The following is an 18,672-nucleotide window of genomic DNA, read 5'->3' as shown; positions in this document are numbered from 1 at the left end:
ATAGTTCTTTCTGAGACTGCAGTAAGCCAGTGTGGGAGATGTTAACATAAAACGTTAGTTGTTGGCTTATATCATTAATGAAGTAGGATCAGCTATCCAAAAGAAAGGATGTATGTATATAACGTGGATATTTAAACATCAGCAATCTTAAATGATGCCATCAGTTTCTTTGTAGAAATTTTTTAAAAAAGGTTGACAAATGTTGTTTCTTCCAATGCAGAACTAGAATGTGAAACGGTGAGACAGGAGACCACTCGGCTACAGAATATTGTTAATAACCAGAAGTACTCAGGTGCAGACATTGAGAGAATAAATCATGAAAAAAATGAATTGCAGCAGACCATTAATAAATTAACCAAAGACCTAGAGGCTGAACAACAACAGATGTGGAATGAGGAGCTAAAATACGCCAGAGGCAAAGAGGCGGTAAGTCATGCCATATTCTGAGTGACCACTCATCACCGAAGACCTTAGTAAAGGTCTGTGTAACCAAGAGGAGTTCAGTAGGTAGAGTGATAAATTTTTCTAACACTGACACAACTAAAACACTCATGTCCTTATGCCAATTCATTAACACCCCCAAAGTTTATCAGTCAAATTTAAGATAAACTTGGTTTTCTGATAATGAACTAAGAAATCGGGGGGGGGGGGGGGGGGGGGGGGGGAGAAATGTATGTGATTCTAATATAGAGTGAGCAAGCAGTTCAGTGTAAGTCATCTATATTCCCTCATCTTCATATCCCTTGTAGGTAAGCTCCATCCCTGTGTATAAAGGATATATATATACACATTTATAAGAATAACAGTTAGGGGTCTACCTCAGTGATGGAGCACAAGCTTAGCATGCTCAGGGTATCAAGTTCAATACATAATACCAAAGAAAAAGACGTAGCACCCAGTGTCTGAACCTAGAATGTGGTCAGCCTTGATTTAGCCCATAATGTGCTATTATCTGCATGCATAGTCTGCATCTTCTAACCTTTCATAGCCTCCACTTGCTTCTTTAGAAAATGAAGTGTAGCCGGGCAGTGGTGGTGCACGCCTTTAATCCCAGCACTCAGGAGGCAGAGCCAGGTGGATCTCTGTGAGTTCGAGGCCAGCCTGGTCTACAGAGCGAGATCCAGGACAGCCAGGCCTACACAGAGAAACCCTGTCTCAAAAAAAAAAAAAAAAAAAAGAAGTGTAGTAAGACTACATCAGTGAATCTGAAGTGAGTTACTTCAAGGTACCTTACCTCTCAAAGGCTGTGTTAGAAAGGGAAGGTTATAAATCTCTGGACTATGTAAACATTAGGTCTGTGAAACTAAATTCACATGCATTTGGATGAACAAGCTGGAAGAAGAGAATAATCTAGGAGGTAGGTAAGCAGTGGCCTAGGGAGGGGCCCAGCTCGGGCCATGTGAACCAGAGAGCTGGCTGAGAGCAGTGTCAAAGGACCTCACTAGGATGGGAAACCTTACTCTAAACAGTTCATCTGTAACCTCCTTTCTGCACTAAACTTTGCCCTGTGTGTCCAGTCTGGTAGTGTAGTCTTCCAGCACTCTTGTAAAGTACAACAGCTGCAGCTCCATCTAGATCCCCAGAAGTGTTTACTGTGGGAATTGATCATGGGAGAAGGAATAGACATATGTAGTGAACTGGAAGCTTTGTCATTAGACTAAAAGGAGGCGCAGGAAGCAGTCAGACAGACACCACTTGGTCCTGGAGAATCACTCACTGTATTGCAGTAGAGTAACAAAGGAGGGGTCTGCCAGGCTGTGTTCTAGGGCAGGGGAGGAGAGACATCTGGAGATGTCTAGAGACATCTAGCTTACATTCAGCTAGAAAAAGTGAACAGACGGGTCACATTGTAATGGAAAAGTAAGAGTTTGGGAAACCTGGGGACTCCATCAGAGGGAAAGAAGAACTTTCTGGTAACATTCAGATGTAGCCTTGAAGGACAGGGAGAAATATGAACCACTAAAATTTTTTTCAGAATAATTAATATAATACTTTGAAATGTAAATTACCTGTTTCCTTTATTTGGCATAATTTAAATGTTTTAATTTATATATTGTCAAATATAAGTTTGGGGTCTTGTTTTTTGTTTGTTTGTTTTTTGGGTTTTTTTCAGAGGTTCTCTGTGCAGCCCTAGCTGTCCTGGATCTCGGTCTGTAGACCAGTCTGGCCTTGAACTCACAGAGATCCGCCTGCCTCTTCCTCCCAAGTACTGGAATTAAAGGTGTGCACCACCACTACCCAGCTCTAAGTTTTGGTTTTATTTCATATTTATAACTAGGTTTGAGAAAGTAAATTTTAGTTGATAACAAAACATGGACTTACTCTAAATTATGTGGAATAAATGGAAGATCAGTTGTATACTGCTCACCAACCAATTATACCCTTAGAATTATTGTACAAACTTTCATTTGTATACTTTTACATTACTATCCTTTAATTATCAAACTACCAAACACTGGCGTAACAACTTGTGTCCATTGCAAAAACGCCCATTGAAAGCCACACAGTGTAGGATTGTTTCATTTTTAACACTTCTTTCTGTGTTCTCTTTTCCAGATTGAAGCACAGTTAGCGGAGTACCACAAGTTGGCAAGAAAACTAAAGCTCATTCCCAAAGGTGCCGAGAATTCCAAAGGTTATGACTTCGAAATTAAGTTTAATCCTGAAGCTGGTGCCAAGTGCCTTGTCAAATACAGGGCTCAAGTGTATGTAAGTGTCTGTTCAAACTTGAGTTTATCCTTGACCTCGGGCTAGACTAAGAAGGAAGGCACTGACTTTCTCTCTCTCTTCTCAGTGGTAGAAATCTTAGTTCACACCTAACTTTTGAACTTTAAAAGCCTTTTCCTCTCTGTCTACTCAGCCAACTATCCACAACAAAAGTTGATCCCAAGTAACATATATGAGGACTATGTGAACGGTCTCGGGTAAGCTTTGTTCTCTAGTTCGCTTCAGCCCCTCTAGGAAGAGCAACATCAGCAAATGTCAAGCGCACACTTTACTGGTGGTCCTTACAAGGTTGGTAACCAGATCAGTTCTTCTAGCCAGAAGACTGAAGAGGGATAGCAGTGAAATCCTGAAAGATGAAGTATCTGTGGTACATCTATGGGGAAAGTTCCAGTACAACCGCACACATGAAGGCATAAAGTATAATGGATTATTTAAAAATGTCAGTAATAACAACAACCACAAAAAAAAAACCACCTGTGCCTAATTTTGAAATGATCAAAGAGATTTGAGAAGAAAACATTTTTATTGCCATATTAAAATTTTTAGGTTATTCACAAGTGTTACAGATTTTTTTTTTTTTTTTTGAGACAGGGTTTCTCTGTGTAGCTTTGCGCCTTTCCTGGAGCTCACTTGGTAGCCCAGGCTGGCCTCGAACTCACAGAGATCCGCCTGGCTTTGCCTCCCGAGTGCTGGGATTAAAGGCGTGCGCCACCACCGTCCAAGTGTTACAGATTTATTGTCAGCACTAACATGCCTCCTTTGAAATACGTAGCTTTTGGATGAAAAATGTTGAGTCAAAAGCTATACGTTTTTCCCTTGAGAATTTTTCAGCTAGTCTATGGCCAAACCACCCTGAACCTGCCTGATCTCATCTAATTGAAAGCTATGCAGGGTCAGGCAGGTCTGGTTAGTACTTGGATGGGAGAATGAATTCACCTACCATGTGTCTACTGTATACAGACTGTGTTCCAAACCAGCTGTGTGCTGGAGATAAAATACCCACGTAGAACCTTGTTTTCTCAGAGATAACAGCTTATTGGTGAACAGACATTGCTTAAATCAAGCTAGCTACACTCACACGTACACACCCGCTTGTTCAATGAGACAAGATCTTACTGTGAATCCTGGTCTACAGCTCACCCTGTAGCCTGGCTGGGTCTCAACTGTGACAGTGTTACTGTTTCAGCCGCCTGAGTGCTGGGACTGCAGGTGTGTGCCACAACACTCAGCTTCTACATTTACTTCCTGGAACTGCCTGTTGACATCAGACTGGCCTCAGTCTCTTCCAGGGGCTGGGATTAGAGGGGTACAACGCTACACTCAGTTTAGATTTACTCTCAATTAAGAAAAGGAAGTGCGCACAGTAAATCATTGCTCACTGGTTTTGCAAGCCATTAGTTGTCAAACTAGGTACATTAATTTCTGTCAGTAACCAGGGTACCAGGCTGAGTTTGCAAATCACTGCTTTGAATGGTTTCATATTACTGCAGCAAGAAAATAATTACCTGGATTAAATAATCTTGTAAGAGATTATTCAGGTACAAAGAATATGTTCAGAAGCAGAGAAGATTTACTTTATCTCTAGAAATACTTTCATACAATAATAGAACGATGAAAGTAAAAACAGGCTGCTGGAGAGAGAGCTCAGTGCATTGCCTTTACAGAGATCCCAAATTCAAAATCCAGTACCTACAGCAACTAATTTACACCTAATTGTTACTCCAACTCTGGGGGAATCCCGTGCCTCTGGCCTTTACAGGCATCTGCATTCAACATGCACGTGTATCCACAAAACTAATGTAAATCCAAAAAGAGAAAGTAGAAATAGTTAGGAATGATGGAAAGCATCTCTCATCCCAGCTACTTGGAAGAGAGTTGTAAAAAAGTGTTGAATCTTTGAAATAACAGGCCTGGAGTGGTTTTTGTTGTTGTTGTTGTTGTTTTGTTATATTGTACTATTTGGGGTTTGGCAAGGGTTTTCATTTGTTTTGCCTTTTATTAAAATGTGGAAAGACGTATGGGATAGTACATGCAATGACACACATGTGGAGGTCAGTTTTCTCCCTCCCACCTTTGAGTGGTTTCTGGGGATCAAACTCAGGTCTCTAGGCTTGAAACGCAAGCTCTTTACCCACTGAGCCCTCTTGCACATCCTGTTTTTGTAATTCCTGGGATTACAGGCTTGTGCAACCACATCTATCACCAGGAGTTGGGTTTATATTCAGTGGTTTGTTATAAAAGATCTTGGGTTTGATGGACAGTACCAAAAAGGAACTGGTCAAAATTAGAAGTCAATAGCTTTAGAAGACTTAGTTGAGAGCCAGGTGTGATGGTGCAAGGCTTTAATCTCAGCACTTATGAGGCAGGGCCAGGTAGATCATTGTGAGTTTGAGGCCAGCCTGATCTACATAGTGAGTTCCAGGACAGCCAGGGTTACATTGTGAAACCCTGTCTCCTAAAAACAGAAACAAAAAAGACTTACTTAGATACATAATGGCCTATGGCATTTTCTCTTTTGGAGTAAGGAAATATTTTTAAAGTACAAAGGACATTTACATAACATTGTAAGTATACTACATTCGCTGAATTGTATACTTTTTATATACACTAATTGTATGGAATGTTAGCTTCAAGCTAAATTTATTTTAACATAACTATTTCTATTTAATCATTTTAAAGTAGGTATTACCTCAATTTTCTCAAGACAGTGAGAAACCATTCAATATAATGTTGAAATAAAGTCAGTAGGTTAGAAGACAAATAGAAATGCAACCAGAATTCTGAGACTAAGTCTTAAGCAAGGTATTAAGAGAAATGGGGGAATGGAGAGATGGTTTATGGGTAAAAGTGTGTACTGCTCTTGGAGAGGACCCAGGTTCCATTCCCAGCACCCACATCAGTCACCTCTATAGTTGCAAGTTTTCCTGTGTCCCGGCCAGCCAGCTGGTGGTTGGGACAAATCTCTCCTACTTGTATCCCCCAGGTAAACACACAGGGGTTTATATTAATTATAACTGCTGGGCCGTTAGCTCAGGCTTATTACTGACTAGCTCTTACACTGGAATTAACCCATAATTCTTATCTATGTTTAGCCATGTGGCTTGGAACCTTTTTTCAGTTCTGCCTTGTCATCTTGCTTCCTCTGTGTCTGGCTGGCGACTCCTGACTCAGCCCTTCCTCTCCCCAGAATTCTCCTCATCTGCTTGCCCTGCCTAGACTTCCTGCCTGGTTACTGGCCAATCAGCATTTTATTTATCAACCAATCAGAGCAACACATATTTACAGCATACAGAACGACATCCCACAGCACACCTCACAACCTCCTGTAGCTCCAGCTCCAGAAATACCCAACACCTCTGGCCTTAGGAAGTGCCTGCACTCACATATACATACATACAAACACATAGAAATGGATTGTCAGGCATTGTGACCTATAATCCTAGCACATGGGAGGCTGAAAGTTGAAACCAGCTTTTTTCTCTTTCCTAAACCTTGTCTTCAAAAAAAAAAAGATGTTTTCTCATCAATGGTATATTATATTTAAATGTCATGGCTTTGTTTTATTCCTCCAGAACTGTCTTACATCATAATATATTCACGCCTCATGGGAGAAGTTTTATAATTAGAGATCTTGACTCCCATATATCATGTATTTTCTAGGTACCTCTCAAAGAACTCTTAAATGAGAATGAAGAAGAAGTTAACAAAGCTCTAAATAAAAAGATTGGTCTAGAGGATTCTTCAGAACAGGTAAGTGTGGCATACAGTAACTGAAGCCTAGTGTCAAGTGTGACTTGTGGTTTCTGAGCAACAGTGCCTTAAATTTTGTTCTTTGAGACAGGGTTTCTCTGTTTAGTCCTGACTGTCCTGGAACTCCCTCTGTAGACCAGGCTGGCCTTGAACTCAGAAAAGATTCACCTATGCCTCCCATCAATTTTAATAAAATTATGAAAAATGAAAGTTGGCACAAACCTTAACAGGTATATATAAAAGAACTAAGTTTTTTAACTTTTTGAGGCATCATTTATCACTATGATAAAGTGGAATAAAACTCAATTTTCTTCCCATTTTTGTATACCTACTCATAACATAATCCAGTGTCCTTTTTTATATTCAAGTGGATTTGAGGTGGTTTTCTGAAAAGTAAGTATGTGTTGTTGGGGCTTAGGAGCTGATCAGCTGGGACCAGTTAAGAATTTCCTTCTACCAAGTGGTTCATTCTGGACCGTGAAGTCTTAGAATGAGTGAAATGCCTGTGGAATTTTTTAAAGTAGTTTTCAGCTGGTTGTGGTGGTGCAAACCTGTTATCCCAGCACTCAGGCTCAGCAGGAGGACAGACACAAGTTCTTTCCTCTCAGACGCATGAAACATGAGACACCACTGCTAGTGTATTCAATAACTTCTGAGGTCAAGCCTGGTTAATTAAGAAAAAGAAATGCTTCTCAGGGTCACTCAAACTGGTTCCATGAATGCAAACAGTGAATGAAGCCCCTGACTAACTCAGCTCTTCAGGAACTGTTCTGGCCAAGACTTAATATATCTATCTGAAACTTGTGGTTTTGTACGTTTGTTTGTTTGTTTTGTTTTGTTTTGTTTTGGGGGTTTTGGTTTTTGGTTTTTGGAGACAGGGTTTCATTGTGGTAGCCTGGGCTGTCCTGGAACTCACTCTGTAGACCAGGCTGGCCTTGAACTCACGGAGGTTCACCTGCCTCTGCTGGGATTAAAGTGCTAAGATTAAAGGCATGAGCCACTGCCGCCCAGCTTTGTTCTTTTACTTTTTAAACTATAAATTAAACTTGGCATTTCATAAATAGCTGTTCAAGTAATCCACAGAAAGATGTTTTCAGCATTAACAAATTCTGTGGAATCTGACTTTGTGTGCTGCAAGCATGGCCCTGTGGTAAAGTACTTCTTAACGTGTGCCTGCAGCCCTGGATTCAATCTCTAGTACCACAAAAAAAAAAAATTACTTTTTATTAGGGAGACCTTTTCCTCTATCTTAAAAATACAAAAGCCAAGAAAATTTCTTATTTGTTTGTTTGTTTTTGTTTTTCGAGACAGGGTTTCTCTGTGTAGCTATGCGCCTTTCATGGAATTCACTCTACAAGGCCCAGGCTGGCCTTGAACTCACAGAGATCCTCCCGAGTGCTGGGATTAAAGGCATGCGCCACCACTGCTTGGCACTAAGAAATTTTAAAGTGAAAAATGGACCATGTTTAGAAATAGTGAAAGCTAGTTTAAATTATGAAGAAATATAAACAAAAAACAATCTTTAAGAAAAAGTTGATGAGGGCCTGGAGAGATGGCTCATTGGTTAAGGGCACTACTTGCTTTTCCAGAGGTCCTGAGTTCAGTTCCCAGCAACCACATGGTGGCTCACAACCATCTATAATGGGGTCTGATGCCCTCTTCTGGAATAAAGTTGTACATGCAGATAGGGCACTCATACATAAAAATAAATAAATAAGGGCTGGAGAGATGGCTCAGGGGTTAAGAGCACTGCCTGCTCTCCCAGAGGTCCTGAGTTCAATTCCCAGAAACCACATGGTGGCTCACAACCATCCGTAATGAGATCTGGCTCCCTCTGAAGGAACACAGGCAGAACACTGTATACATAATAAATAAATAAATCTTTAAGATAAATAAGTTAATAAGTAAATCTGGAAGGGAGGGAGGGAGGGAGGGAGGGAAGGAGGGAAGGAGGGAAGGAAGGAAGGAAGGAAGGAAGGAAGGAAGGAAGGAAGGAAGGAAGGAAGGAAGGAAGGAAGGAAGGAAGGAAGAAAGAGTTGATGGAGCCAGGTGATAAAGTAGTTGATAAAGGTGGTGGTGGTGGTAGTGGTGGTGCATGCCTTTAATCCCAGCACTTAGGATGCAAAGTCAGGAGGATCTCTATGAGTTGGAGGCCAGCCTGGTCTACAGAGTGAGTTCCAGGACACCCAGGTCTACACAGAGAAACCCTGTCTAGAAAAACTAAACAGAAAAGAATTGATGAGCTAAACCTGAGTACAGTAGTGCATACCTATAATCCCAGTTTTGGAAAGCAGGAGAATCCAGTGTTCCAGGCTACATGAGCCCATGACTCAAAACAAACAAACAAACAATAAAAACAAAACACCATATGTGTATGTGGGCTGGAGAGTTCATTCAATGGTTAACACTGGTTGCTCTTGCAAAAGACCTGAATTCAATTCCCAGCACTAACATGGTAACTCACAACCATCTGTAACTCCAGTTCTTCTGACTTCTAGGGGCACATGACACACATACCTACATGTAGGCAAAAATTTATATCCTTAAAATAATTATATGTACGTAAAAATTGGAGGGATAGCTTTGCAGTTAGTTAAGAGCACTTGTTCTTCCAAAGGGCCTGTGTTCATTCCCACCACCCACATGGTAGATCACAACCATCGGTAACTCCAGTCCCAGCGGGTCTGACACCCTCTTCTGGCCTCCTTGAGCACTGTGTGCACATGATGCACACCTGCTTACCAAACACCCATATACATAAATTATTTAAAACATAATTGATGATCTAGACATGGTGGTGCATACTAGTAATCCCAGCACTCTGGAAGCTGAGGCAGGAAAATCTTAAGTTCAAAGGTAGCCTGAGCTGCATAAGCAAGTTTAAGGTTAGCCTGGTATGTACAGCAAAAACCTATCTCAAGAAAAGTCAGAATAACCAGGAAAAAAAAAAAAAAGAAAGAAAAATAATTAGCTCTCAAAAAACGCCATTAACAAATTATTTTATAGATGAGTACTTTCAAATATTAAAGGTCAGATGATTTTAGGACATGAAAATTTCCATAGAACATAAACATATAACTATAGGCCCATACAACAACTTACAGGCATCACAATAAGGAAAATCAAACCAGTCGCTGACAGTCATAAAATGCAAAGCTCAATAAGAATTGCCATGGAAACATATTTGGCAAATATGTTTGTCTTATTTAAGACAGGGTCTTGCTCAGCATAGGCAAGTCTCTAACTACAGTCTTCGGACCTTCCTTAGCTTTCTAAGTGCTGGAATTAGATGCATGCACAGCAACAACTGGCTCAGCAGATGCTTCTGTGTGACCCTGTGCCTGGAATGTAATAGATGTCTCCAGGACGAAGATAGCACAGCACCTGCCCTGTGGACTCCGTTCCACATGGGAAGATGGCTGCAAGAACAAATATTTCCATTAGGAGAATAGAGTTAGCTGTGAAGTAGTAGATTTCATAATGACATTTTTTATACATGCTTGCTTCTCCTGCACCCTGCCCTCTGCCCTCTGCCCTCCCTTCCTGTGTCCCACTCTTGCTCTTCCCTTGCCCATAACAGCCTCCTTCCTGCTTTCCCAGCACAATATTCCATTCCCTTCTTTCAATGCCCCATACCTGAACCTCTTACGATCTCTTCTTCCGTCTCACAGTTCTCTCTAGTTTCATGAACCATCCACAGGTATACCCAATCCTACTCACACAGAGACTTACATCAAGGTTCCACATGTGAGAGGAAACATACAGTATTTCTCTTTCTGAATACAACTTATTTCAATTAACATAATGATTTGCAACTTGACCCATTTCCCCGCAAATGTCATGGTTTTTTATTACTTTTAAATATGTATGTGTGCATGTGGATGCAGGGGCTCACAGAGGTCAGAGATGTCAGACACTCCTGGAACTAGTGTTATAAATGGGTGTGAACCACTGGTGTTACAGGTGGTTGTGAACCAGCTGGTGTGAGTTTTGGGGATCAAATGCTGGACCTCTAAAAGAACAAGAAGTGCTCTTAACCACTGAGGCATCTCTCCATCAGCATGTTTTTTGGGTTTGGGTTTAGGGGGTTTTTTGTTTGGTTTGGTTTTTGTTTTTTTTATTTGTTTGTTTGGATTTTTTGGTTTTTCAAGATAGGATTTCTCTCTATAACAGCCCTGGCTGTCCTGGAACTCACTCTTTAAACCAGGCTAGCCTCAAACTCACAGAGATCCACCTGCCTCTGCCTCTCAAATGCTGGGATTAAAGGTGTGCACCACTACCACCTGACCAAATTTTTTTAATGCAGGTGAATAAAGTTACATAGTGTAATATAGAACATTTTGTCTTTTGTTTAGTGTATGGACATCTAAGATGATTCCATTTCTAAACTATTGTGAACAGTGCATCAATAAATGAGAGTATTCAACTGTATCTGGTGGGACTTAGAATCTTCAGGGTGTGCACTCAGAAGTGAGATAGCCAGATCATATGATAGTTTTGGTTGTAGTTTTCAAAGATTTGTCCATTTTTATTTTTATGTATGTGAGTATTTGTCTGGCGTGTATATATGTACATGAATGCTGCCTAGGGGGCCAGAAGAGGATGTGAGATGTCCTCTGTAAGAACAGCCAGTGCTCTTAACTTCTCAGCCATCTCTCCAGCCCCTTTCTAATTCTGATAAACCTTCATACTGGTTTCCACAGCAGCTGCAGTTTGTATTTTCACTGGCAGTGAATGAGGATTTCTTGTTCCCCAGATCCCTGCCAACATTTGTTGTCATTTGTTTTCTGGATGAAAGTCGTTCTGAGCAAGGAAGGTGGAATCACAGATCATTGATAGTTTGCCTTTCCCTGAAGGCTAAGGATGATGAACCCTTCATCAAGTATCATTGGCCAATTATGTTTCTTTCTTAAGGACTGTCTGTTCACATCATTGCCTCCTATCGATTAGACTGGGTGTTTAGTTCTTGTATCTTTATCTGATACATATCGGGCAATGATTTCTCATTCTGTAGGCTGTGTCTCCAGTTGTGAGGCTGTTTCCATTGTTATGCAGGTTTTAATTTCCTAGAATCCCATCGGTCAGTCCTGGGGTTGTTTCCTGTGCTCTTACAGTCCTCCACATAGGGCATAGTTGATATGTCTTCCCTAGCAGGTTCAACATTTCCTGTCTTAACTTGAAGGCTTTGATCTATTTTCAGTGTTTCATGTAGGGTGAGGCTCAGGACTTGGTTTCATTTTTCTACAGGTACATACCCAGTTTTCTCAGCACCATCTGTCAAAGAGGCTGTCTTTTTCCTAATGTGTGGGGTTTTTCTGTTGTTTTGTTTTTCGAGACAGGGTTTCTCTGTGTAGGCCTGGCTGTCCTGGATCTCGCTCTGTAGACCAGGCTGGCCTTGAACTCACAGAGATCCGCCTGGCTCTGCCTCCCAAGTGCTGGGATTAAAGGCATGCACAACCACCGCCTGGCCCTAATGTGTGTTTTTGACATCTGTGTTTTTAAAAAAAGATTAAGTAGCTGCTGGGGCTAGAAAGATGGCTTAGTGATTAAGAGCACTTGCCAGCACCCATACATATAGCAGCTCACAACCACTTGTAGCTCCAGTTCTAGGGTATCTGATGTCCTCTTCTGGACTCCATAGGCACATGGTATAAATACATACATACGTTCAGGCATACATACATACAAGCAAAACACTCATACACATAAAGTAGAATCTTGAAAAAAAAAATTGTACTTTTTTAAAAGACCAACAAGGGCTGGAGAGTTGGTTCATCAGTTAAGAGTACTTGTTGCTCTTGAAAAGAGCCCAGGTTTGATTCCCAGTATCCACATGGCAGCTTACAACCGTCTGTTAACTCCAGTCTCAAAGGATCTGACTCCCTTTTCTTACATCATTGGGCACTATGCATACATGTGGTGCACAGACATCCATGCTAGCAAAATGCTCATATACACAGTAAATAAACATTATGCATAAAAGAAGATATAAAAGTCTCATAATGTTAAAGAAATTTTGATGTTCAGTTATGATTTCTCAACCAAAGTTTTGTCCCCAAGCTGAGCACCATGAAGACAGAAAGCAGGAAAATTGTGAGGATGCTGAAGGAAGAGGTTCAAAAGCTGGACGATCTTTACCAACAAAAAGTTAAGGTAAGAACTTGACCAGTGTGTTCATTTGACTCCCATTGAAATCTTAGCTGGATGTGGTGGCCCCCAAAAGCTGAGAGACAGCCTTAAAACTCAACCAGAAAAGCCAGGTGTGGTATCGTCATCCCTGTGATCTCAACATTTGGAAGACCCTGGTGGGAGGATCGGCACGGGTTCGAGACCTACCTAGAATACATAGCAAGACCATGTCTCAATTAGTAATAAAGCCATAATCTCTTGTATGTTTTTATTGAGTTAGAGTTACGTATTCCCAAGAATGAACCCCAGTAAGGTATTTTATATAAGTAATTGTCTATTAAGAATCATTGCAAACTGATTGTCCGAACTAAATTCCTGACTATTCATAAGAGCTGACTATCCAGAAGGTGGGTAAGGTGTAAGAGCTCTGACTGATGTTCCAGAGGAACAGGGTTCAATTCCCAGGTCATCTGGAGTCCAATCACACCAAGATAAAAAAATAAATAAAAGGAGCCAGGCAGTGGTGGTACACGCCTTTAATCCCAGCACTCAGGAAGCAGAGCCAGGCGGATCTCTGTGAGTTTGAGGCCAGCCTGGTCTACAGAGTGAGATCCAGGTCAGGCACCAAAACTACACATAGAAACCCTGTCTCAAAAAAACAAAATAAATAAATAAAAGGAAAGGGAGAAGGGTCACATGGCCCTTTTTTTTTTTTTTTTTTTTAAATGGGTTACAGAATTTATTAAGATATAAATTGAGGAAATACACTTACAAATACAGAATAAAGTAGATAGCTGAAGTTGTCCTCTGATCTGAACGGGAGTGAATCCACCTCGCAGGCAGATCATGTAACCCTTGTCCAACTCCTTATCAGAGGTCACATACAATGACAGGAAGCACCGCCTCCTTTGGTTGTATAGCCCAAGGTCATGGGCAGAGCAAATACCACTACAGCCACTATTCTACCCAACCCTGTATTTTACCACACAGGTATTAAGAGGCCTGTTTATTGGCACTCAAACAACTTAATCGAACTTTCCAACTGTGCCATTAATAGTTATACCAATGGAATATCACTAATGGAAACATTTGTATTACCCTGTATTATATATATGTTGTTTTCTGTGCAGTGTGAAATTTTTAGAAATTATAACACAAAATCTGACCTGCACGTGTAATGTGAAATATATGGCAATCGTTGTCATTTTTATCATATTTCTTCCATGAAAATTTAAGTTTTTTCTTGGAAGCACTTATGTGAAAGACTTTGTAAGTCCATACTTCATCTTCACAAACCTACGAATCTGACAATGATTGGAACAACTTTTGCTATACATAGTTAGTATGTGTGTGAAAAATCAAAGTGCTAGGTTTCCTATAAATTAGACTTGAAACACTGTTGAATAGACTGCTGCCTAGAAGCCTCCTGCAAAGGGCACATTTGTGTTTATCATATGGAATCCCCAATGGAACAGTTAAAGAAGGCAGTCAACATCTTGGGAATATAAATGATGCAACATGATGTTTTTTAAATGCTTTACACACTTTATTTAAATACACCATGAGCAAATGGAATATGAGTATCAAGAAAAATTACTTTCTCCTGTAGGAAGCTGAGGAAGAAGATGAGAAATGTGCCAGTGAGCTTGAATCCCTGGAGAAACACAAGCACCTGCTGGAGAGTGCTGTGAACGAGGGCCTCAGTGAAGCCATGGATGAGTTAGATGCTGTCCAGAGGGAGTAAGTTCACCTCACCAGCGTCTGATTCATTCTTTGTTTCTTTCTTTCTTTCTTCCTTCCTTCCTTCCTTCCTTCCTTCCTTCCTTCCTTCCTTCTTTTTGTTTTTGTTTTTGTTTTTGTTTTTCAAGACAGGTTTCTCAGTAGCTTTGGAGCCTGTCCTGGAACTCACTCCATAGACCAGGCTGGCCTCAAACTCACAGGAATCTACCTTCATCTACCTCCCAAGTGCTAGGATTAAAGGCGTGTGCCACCACCTCCCGGCCCAACTAGATTATTAAATGGCTTTTAATGCCTGGAAATGGATCTATCATTTGGTTGGTTGGTTGGTTGGTTTGGTTTGGGATTTTGTTGTTGTTTGTTTTTTGAGACAGGGTCTTTATATGATACGTAGCCCTGGCTGTTCTGGAACTCACTATATAGATCAGGCTTCCTGTCTTTGCTGGGAAGGCATGCTCCACCACACCCGGCTGGACACATATTAAATAGTTAAGAAATACATAAATAATTCAATCAAAATGGAGCTCTTCAATTTAAGAAGACCTACAGAGCCAGGCACTGTAACCTAACGCTTGGGCTAAGAGGTGGAAGGTTCATCTGAAATGGAATGGAAGGTCATAGCACCAGGGTAGCTGACCACACATGCAGCGAACTAAGGCAGCTGGTGGAGATCTGAGGTGTGTGCTTACATATGGTATTTAGAGGGATTCTCCTAGGCATGGTTTTCTGTAGTCACCAACCATTTCTCAGGGGAAATAGTCACATAAATAAGTGCAAAATTTGCATTTTTCTCAGGTTACTGCACTATGCTGATTTATTCATTTATTTTTTTAGACATTAAACAAGTTGTCTTTTTTATTTTTAATTTCATAGATACCAACTAGTTGTACAAACCGTAACTGAAGAAAGGAGAAAAGTGGGAAATAACTTACAGCGTCTTTTAGAGATGGTTGCTACACATGTAGGGTCTTTGGAAGTAAGTATGAAGGTCTTCACTGAATTCTAAGAGCTATCGGAATTAAATGACAAATTTTATTTTTATGGAAACTAGTGATTTATTAAGAGTCTTGTCTACTGGTGTGGCAAGGTTACAGGAGACCACTTGTATACTTTATAAAGTAGTGTTTTGTTCATGTACATACACCCACACATACACCACCCTCAAAGCGGGGATTGTGCAGAAGTAGGTCAGGCACGGTATTCACGCCTGTAATCCCAGCATTTAGGAAGCTGAGGCAATAGAATTACTATTAGTTCATACCTGGCCTGTCTCCGAGAGTTCAGAAGTAAGCTGAGCAGTAGTGCTGCACTCCTTTAATCATGCACTCAGAAGAGAGAGGTGTACGCCTTCAATCCCTGCACTTAGGAAGAGAGGGGCACAACTTCAACCCCAACACTCAGGAGGCAGAGGCAGGTAGATCTCTGGAAAAAAAGATGACTGCAGTCCAGCAACGTAGGAATAGAACTATAGCTCTATGCATCAACATGAGTGAACTGTCAAATACCAAGCAAGCACTGGGCATGATGGTGGCACATGTCTTTAATCCTAATGCTCCAGAAGCAAGAGGACTGGAAACTGAGGCAGCAAGATCACCATGGTTTCTAGGGCCTCCCGAGCTACAGAATGATGACTTTGCTTCTTTTGGTTTTTCGAGACAGGGTTTCTCTGTGTAGTTTTGACGCCTGTCCTGGATCTCACTCTGTAGACCAGGCTGGCCTCGAAGTCACAGAGATCTGCCTGGCTCTGCCTGTGCTACCACCACCCTGCTAGTGATGACTTATCTTAAAACAATAAAAAACAAACAAAAAATGCAAGCAAAAAAAGTTCATATATTACATGTAATAAATATGAAATTTAAAACCAAGTCCCAGTACAGTATTAGTCAAATGTTGCATAATGATAGTGTTACATTCGGAGATATGTCATGAGACAGCTGGGCTGGTTATAATCATTATAATGTCCTTATACAGAAACCTCCAGGTCTTGTTAGAGATTGTATTCTCATGAGACAGTTCTTCATATATGTTGTCTAGTCACCAAAACATCTGTACAAATGATTGCATATCATAAACACACATAGCTCTGAGAGGACTAGAGATATTAAAAAGCATATTAGCCAGGTGGTGGTGGTGCACGTCTTTAATCCCAGCACTCGGGAGGCAGAGGCAGGTGGATCTCTGTGAGTTCCATGCCAGCCTGGTCTACAGAGAGAGATCCGGGACAGACAGAACTACACAATGAAACCCTGTCTTGAAAAAAAGAAAAAGGAAAAAAAAGAAAGGAAGGAAGGAAGAGAAAGAAAATAGAACGCATGTAAATATAAGACTATTTTTCTTTTGAGATGGTCTTTCTTGGCAGCCCAGACTGGTATTAAACTGTGATCCTCCTACCTGTCTTTCAAGTGTCCAGTTTACAGTCATCTACTATTAATATATCTAACTGGTTCTTTCCTTAATTTATAAGTGTCATTCTTGTATGTAAATGTCTTGAAACAAAATTAATGTTTGTACATTAAGAATTGTGAATTGTTTCCATTAGAAACATCTTGAAGAACAGATTGCTAAAGCTGACAGAGAGTATGAAGAATGCATGTCTGAAGATCTCTTGGAAAATATCAAAGAGATTGCAGAGAAGTTTAAGAGTAACGCTGCTCTATTTAAGGCTCCTGATGAATGAAGATAAATTAATGGTGGCTATCTTTTATCTTTCATAGACATAACATTAGCTTAAAATATATCCCATAATTATGATAACTTTGTAGATTAACTTTTTAGGTGTAACAGACCAGTTAATAAAGTACATTAGTAAATTGTAGGTTTTGCCTCCCATTTCTGTGACTCGTTCTGATGTGAAAGTACCTGGTATGGACTAAACCAGGAGTTGGTAAACTACAGTGTGAACCAAGTAAGACACACCCATTCACAGACTTTCTGCAAGTGCTTTCCCACTGTGATGGCAGTGAAGCAATATAAAGAAGAGACTTCTTGGCCTGCAGAGCTAGATATATTGATTCTCAGGTCCTTGTCATGTGACTTTTGGGGGGGTGGGGTAGGAAAGGGAGGCAGCATCTATTCAGCCGGATGGAAAAGGTAACAACAAGCCAAAGAAAGGATTCCATTCAAATCCAGATGGTGAATCAGTGAGTTCATTGGGGTTACTTGCAGGATGGCAAATGACTCAAGGCAGCTATACCACCAGGAAATCTAGACAACATGCAGGCAGTTATACCATGAAGAGTCCCACCCATGGCATGGGCAGATCACAAACAGCTATACCACTGAAGAGCTCTATAGGCAACTTAAGGGAGGCTACACGACCACAAAGTTCCTAGACTCCAGTCAATTACGCACCTTTTATAGAACCTCAGGGAAGGGAGTCTGGACATAAGCCCCTCCTCCATCCATGAGGATTGTCACTCAGCCTGAGCTGTTCTCATTAAGACAATAGGAGCCCTTTCCAGCCTAGGGGAAACACACATGGTCCTTTACTTTAAATTTTTCAGATCATTTGTTTAATTACTGCCTAATAAAAGTTCTTGAGCTGGGGCCTCTGGAGAGATGGCTCAGTGGTTAAGAGCACTAGCTGCTCTTCCAGAGGTCCTGAGTTCAATTCCCAGCACCCACATGTCAGCTTACAACTAACTACAGTTCCAGGGGATCTAACAAATTTAAAAAAAGAAAAAAAAAAAGGTCTTGAGCTGGGAGTATAGCCCAGGTAGAGAGCTTGCCTAGCATGTGCAAAGCCATGGGTTCAATCCCCAGCACCCAAAAATGAACGAGTAAAAGACAGTATCTTCAGAGAGAGCTAAGAGGACACAATCTGGAAGTAGTTCTAACACTGACGGGAAAACATGTACCAGGGAAGAGGGAGACTGCCTGTTCTAGTCAGGCAGACCTGGTGTATAGGGCACCAAGGTGGCCACAGAGTCAGAGACAAGTCATGTGCAAGGACTGTGCCCCCAGACTGAGGGCTCACTGGGCAGCAGAGCAGCACTGACCTGGGACCAACTGGGCATTCGGTAGCAAGCTGACTCCAGGAGATGTCTTCCATCCCAATGAAGCCAGGACTTTATTCAACAGGCTGTCCTGAATGTGAGAAAGAGAAACAGTGAAAACAGTCTGTAAAGACATGAGATGTTGAATCATTCATTTACAGTTACGTAGTATGTGAACTATTGTTATATAAAGTATATAGTAAAGTATGGTAGTTAAAATTAAAAAACTGGGCCGGAGAGATGGCTCTGTGGTTAGGAGCACTGGCTACTCTTCCAGAGGACCCAGGTTCAATTCCCAGCACCCACATGGCAGCTTACAACTGTTTATAACTCC

At 41.0% G+C, this 18,672-nt stretch overlaps 1 protein-coding gene across 4 annotated transcripts in view; it reads left to right on the top strand.

Annotated features, from left to right (window-relative positions):
* The window catches only part of Ndc80 (NDC80 kinetochore complex component), a 38,498-nt gene extending 21,340 nt beyond the window's left edge, over positions 1-17,158 (top strand). For 2 of the 4 annotated variants that reach the window (XM_028874084.2, XM_037210196.1), the window contains 7 exons: positions 221-426; positions 2,557-2,709; positions 6,388-6,477; positions 12,538-12,630; positions 14,216-14,346; positions 15,217-15,319; positions 16,883-17,158. In XM_028874084.2, coding sequence (XP_028729917.1) covers positions 221-426; positions 2,557-2,709; positions 6,388-6,477; positions 12,538-12,630; positions 14,216-14,346; positions 15,217-15,319; positions 16,883-17,020 — 914 coding nt within the window. In that variant the 3' untranslated portion in view covers positions 17,021-17,158. Of the gene's footprint in view, positions 1-220; positions 427-2,556; positions 2,710-6,387; positions 6,478-12,524; positions 12,631-14,215; positions 14,347-15,216; positions 15,320-16,882 lie in introns of those variants that run through there. The other 2 variants (XM_037210195.1, XM_037210197.1) reach the window with 2 other exon arrangements.
* The last annotated feature ends 1,514 nt before the right edge of the window (positions 17,159-18,672 follow it).

This window comes from Peromyscus leucopus, chromosome 13 (assembly GCF_004664715.2).
Source record: "Peromyscus leucopus breed LL Stock chromosome 13, UCI_PerLeu_2.1, whole genome shotgun sequence".
Classification (NCBI taxonomy): domain Eukaryota; kingdom Metazoa; phylum Chordata; class Mammalia; order Rodentia; family Cricetidae; genus Peromyscus; species Peromyscus leucopus.
The sequence above is the reverse complement of the archived record's forward strand: the minus strand, read 5'-3'. Positions and strand labels throughout refer to the sequence as shown.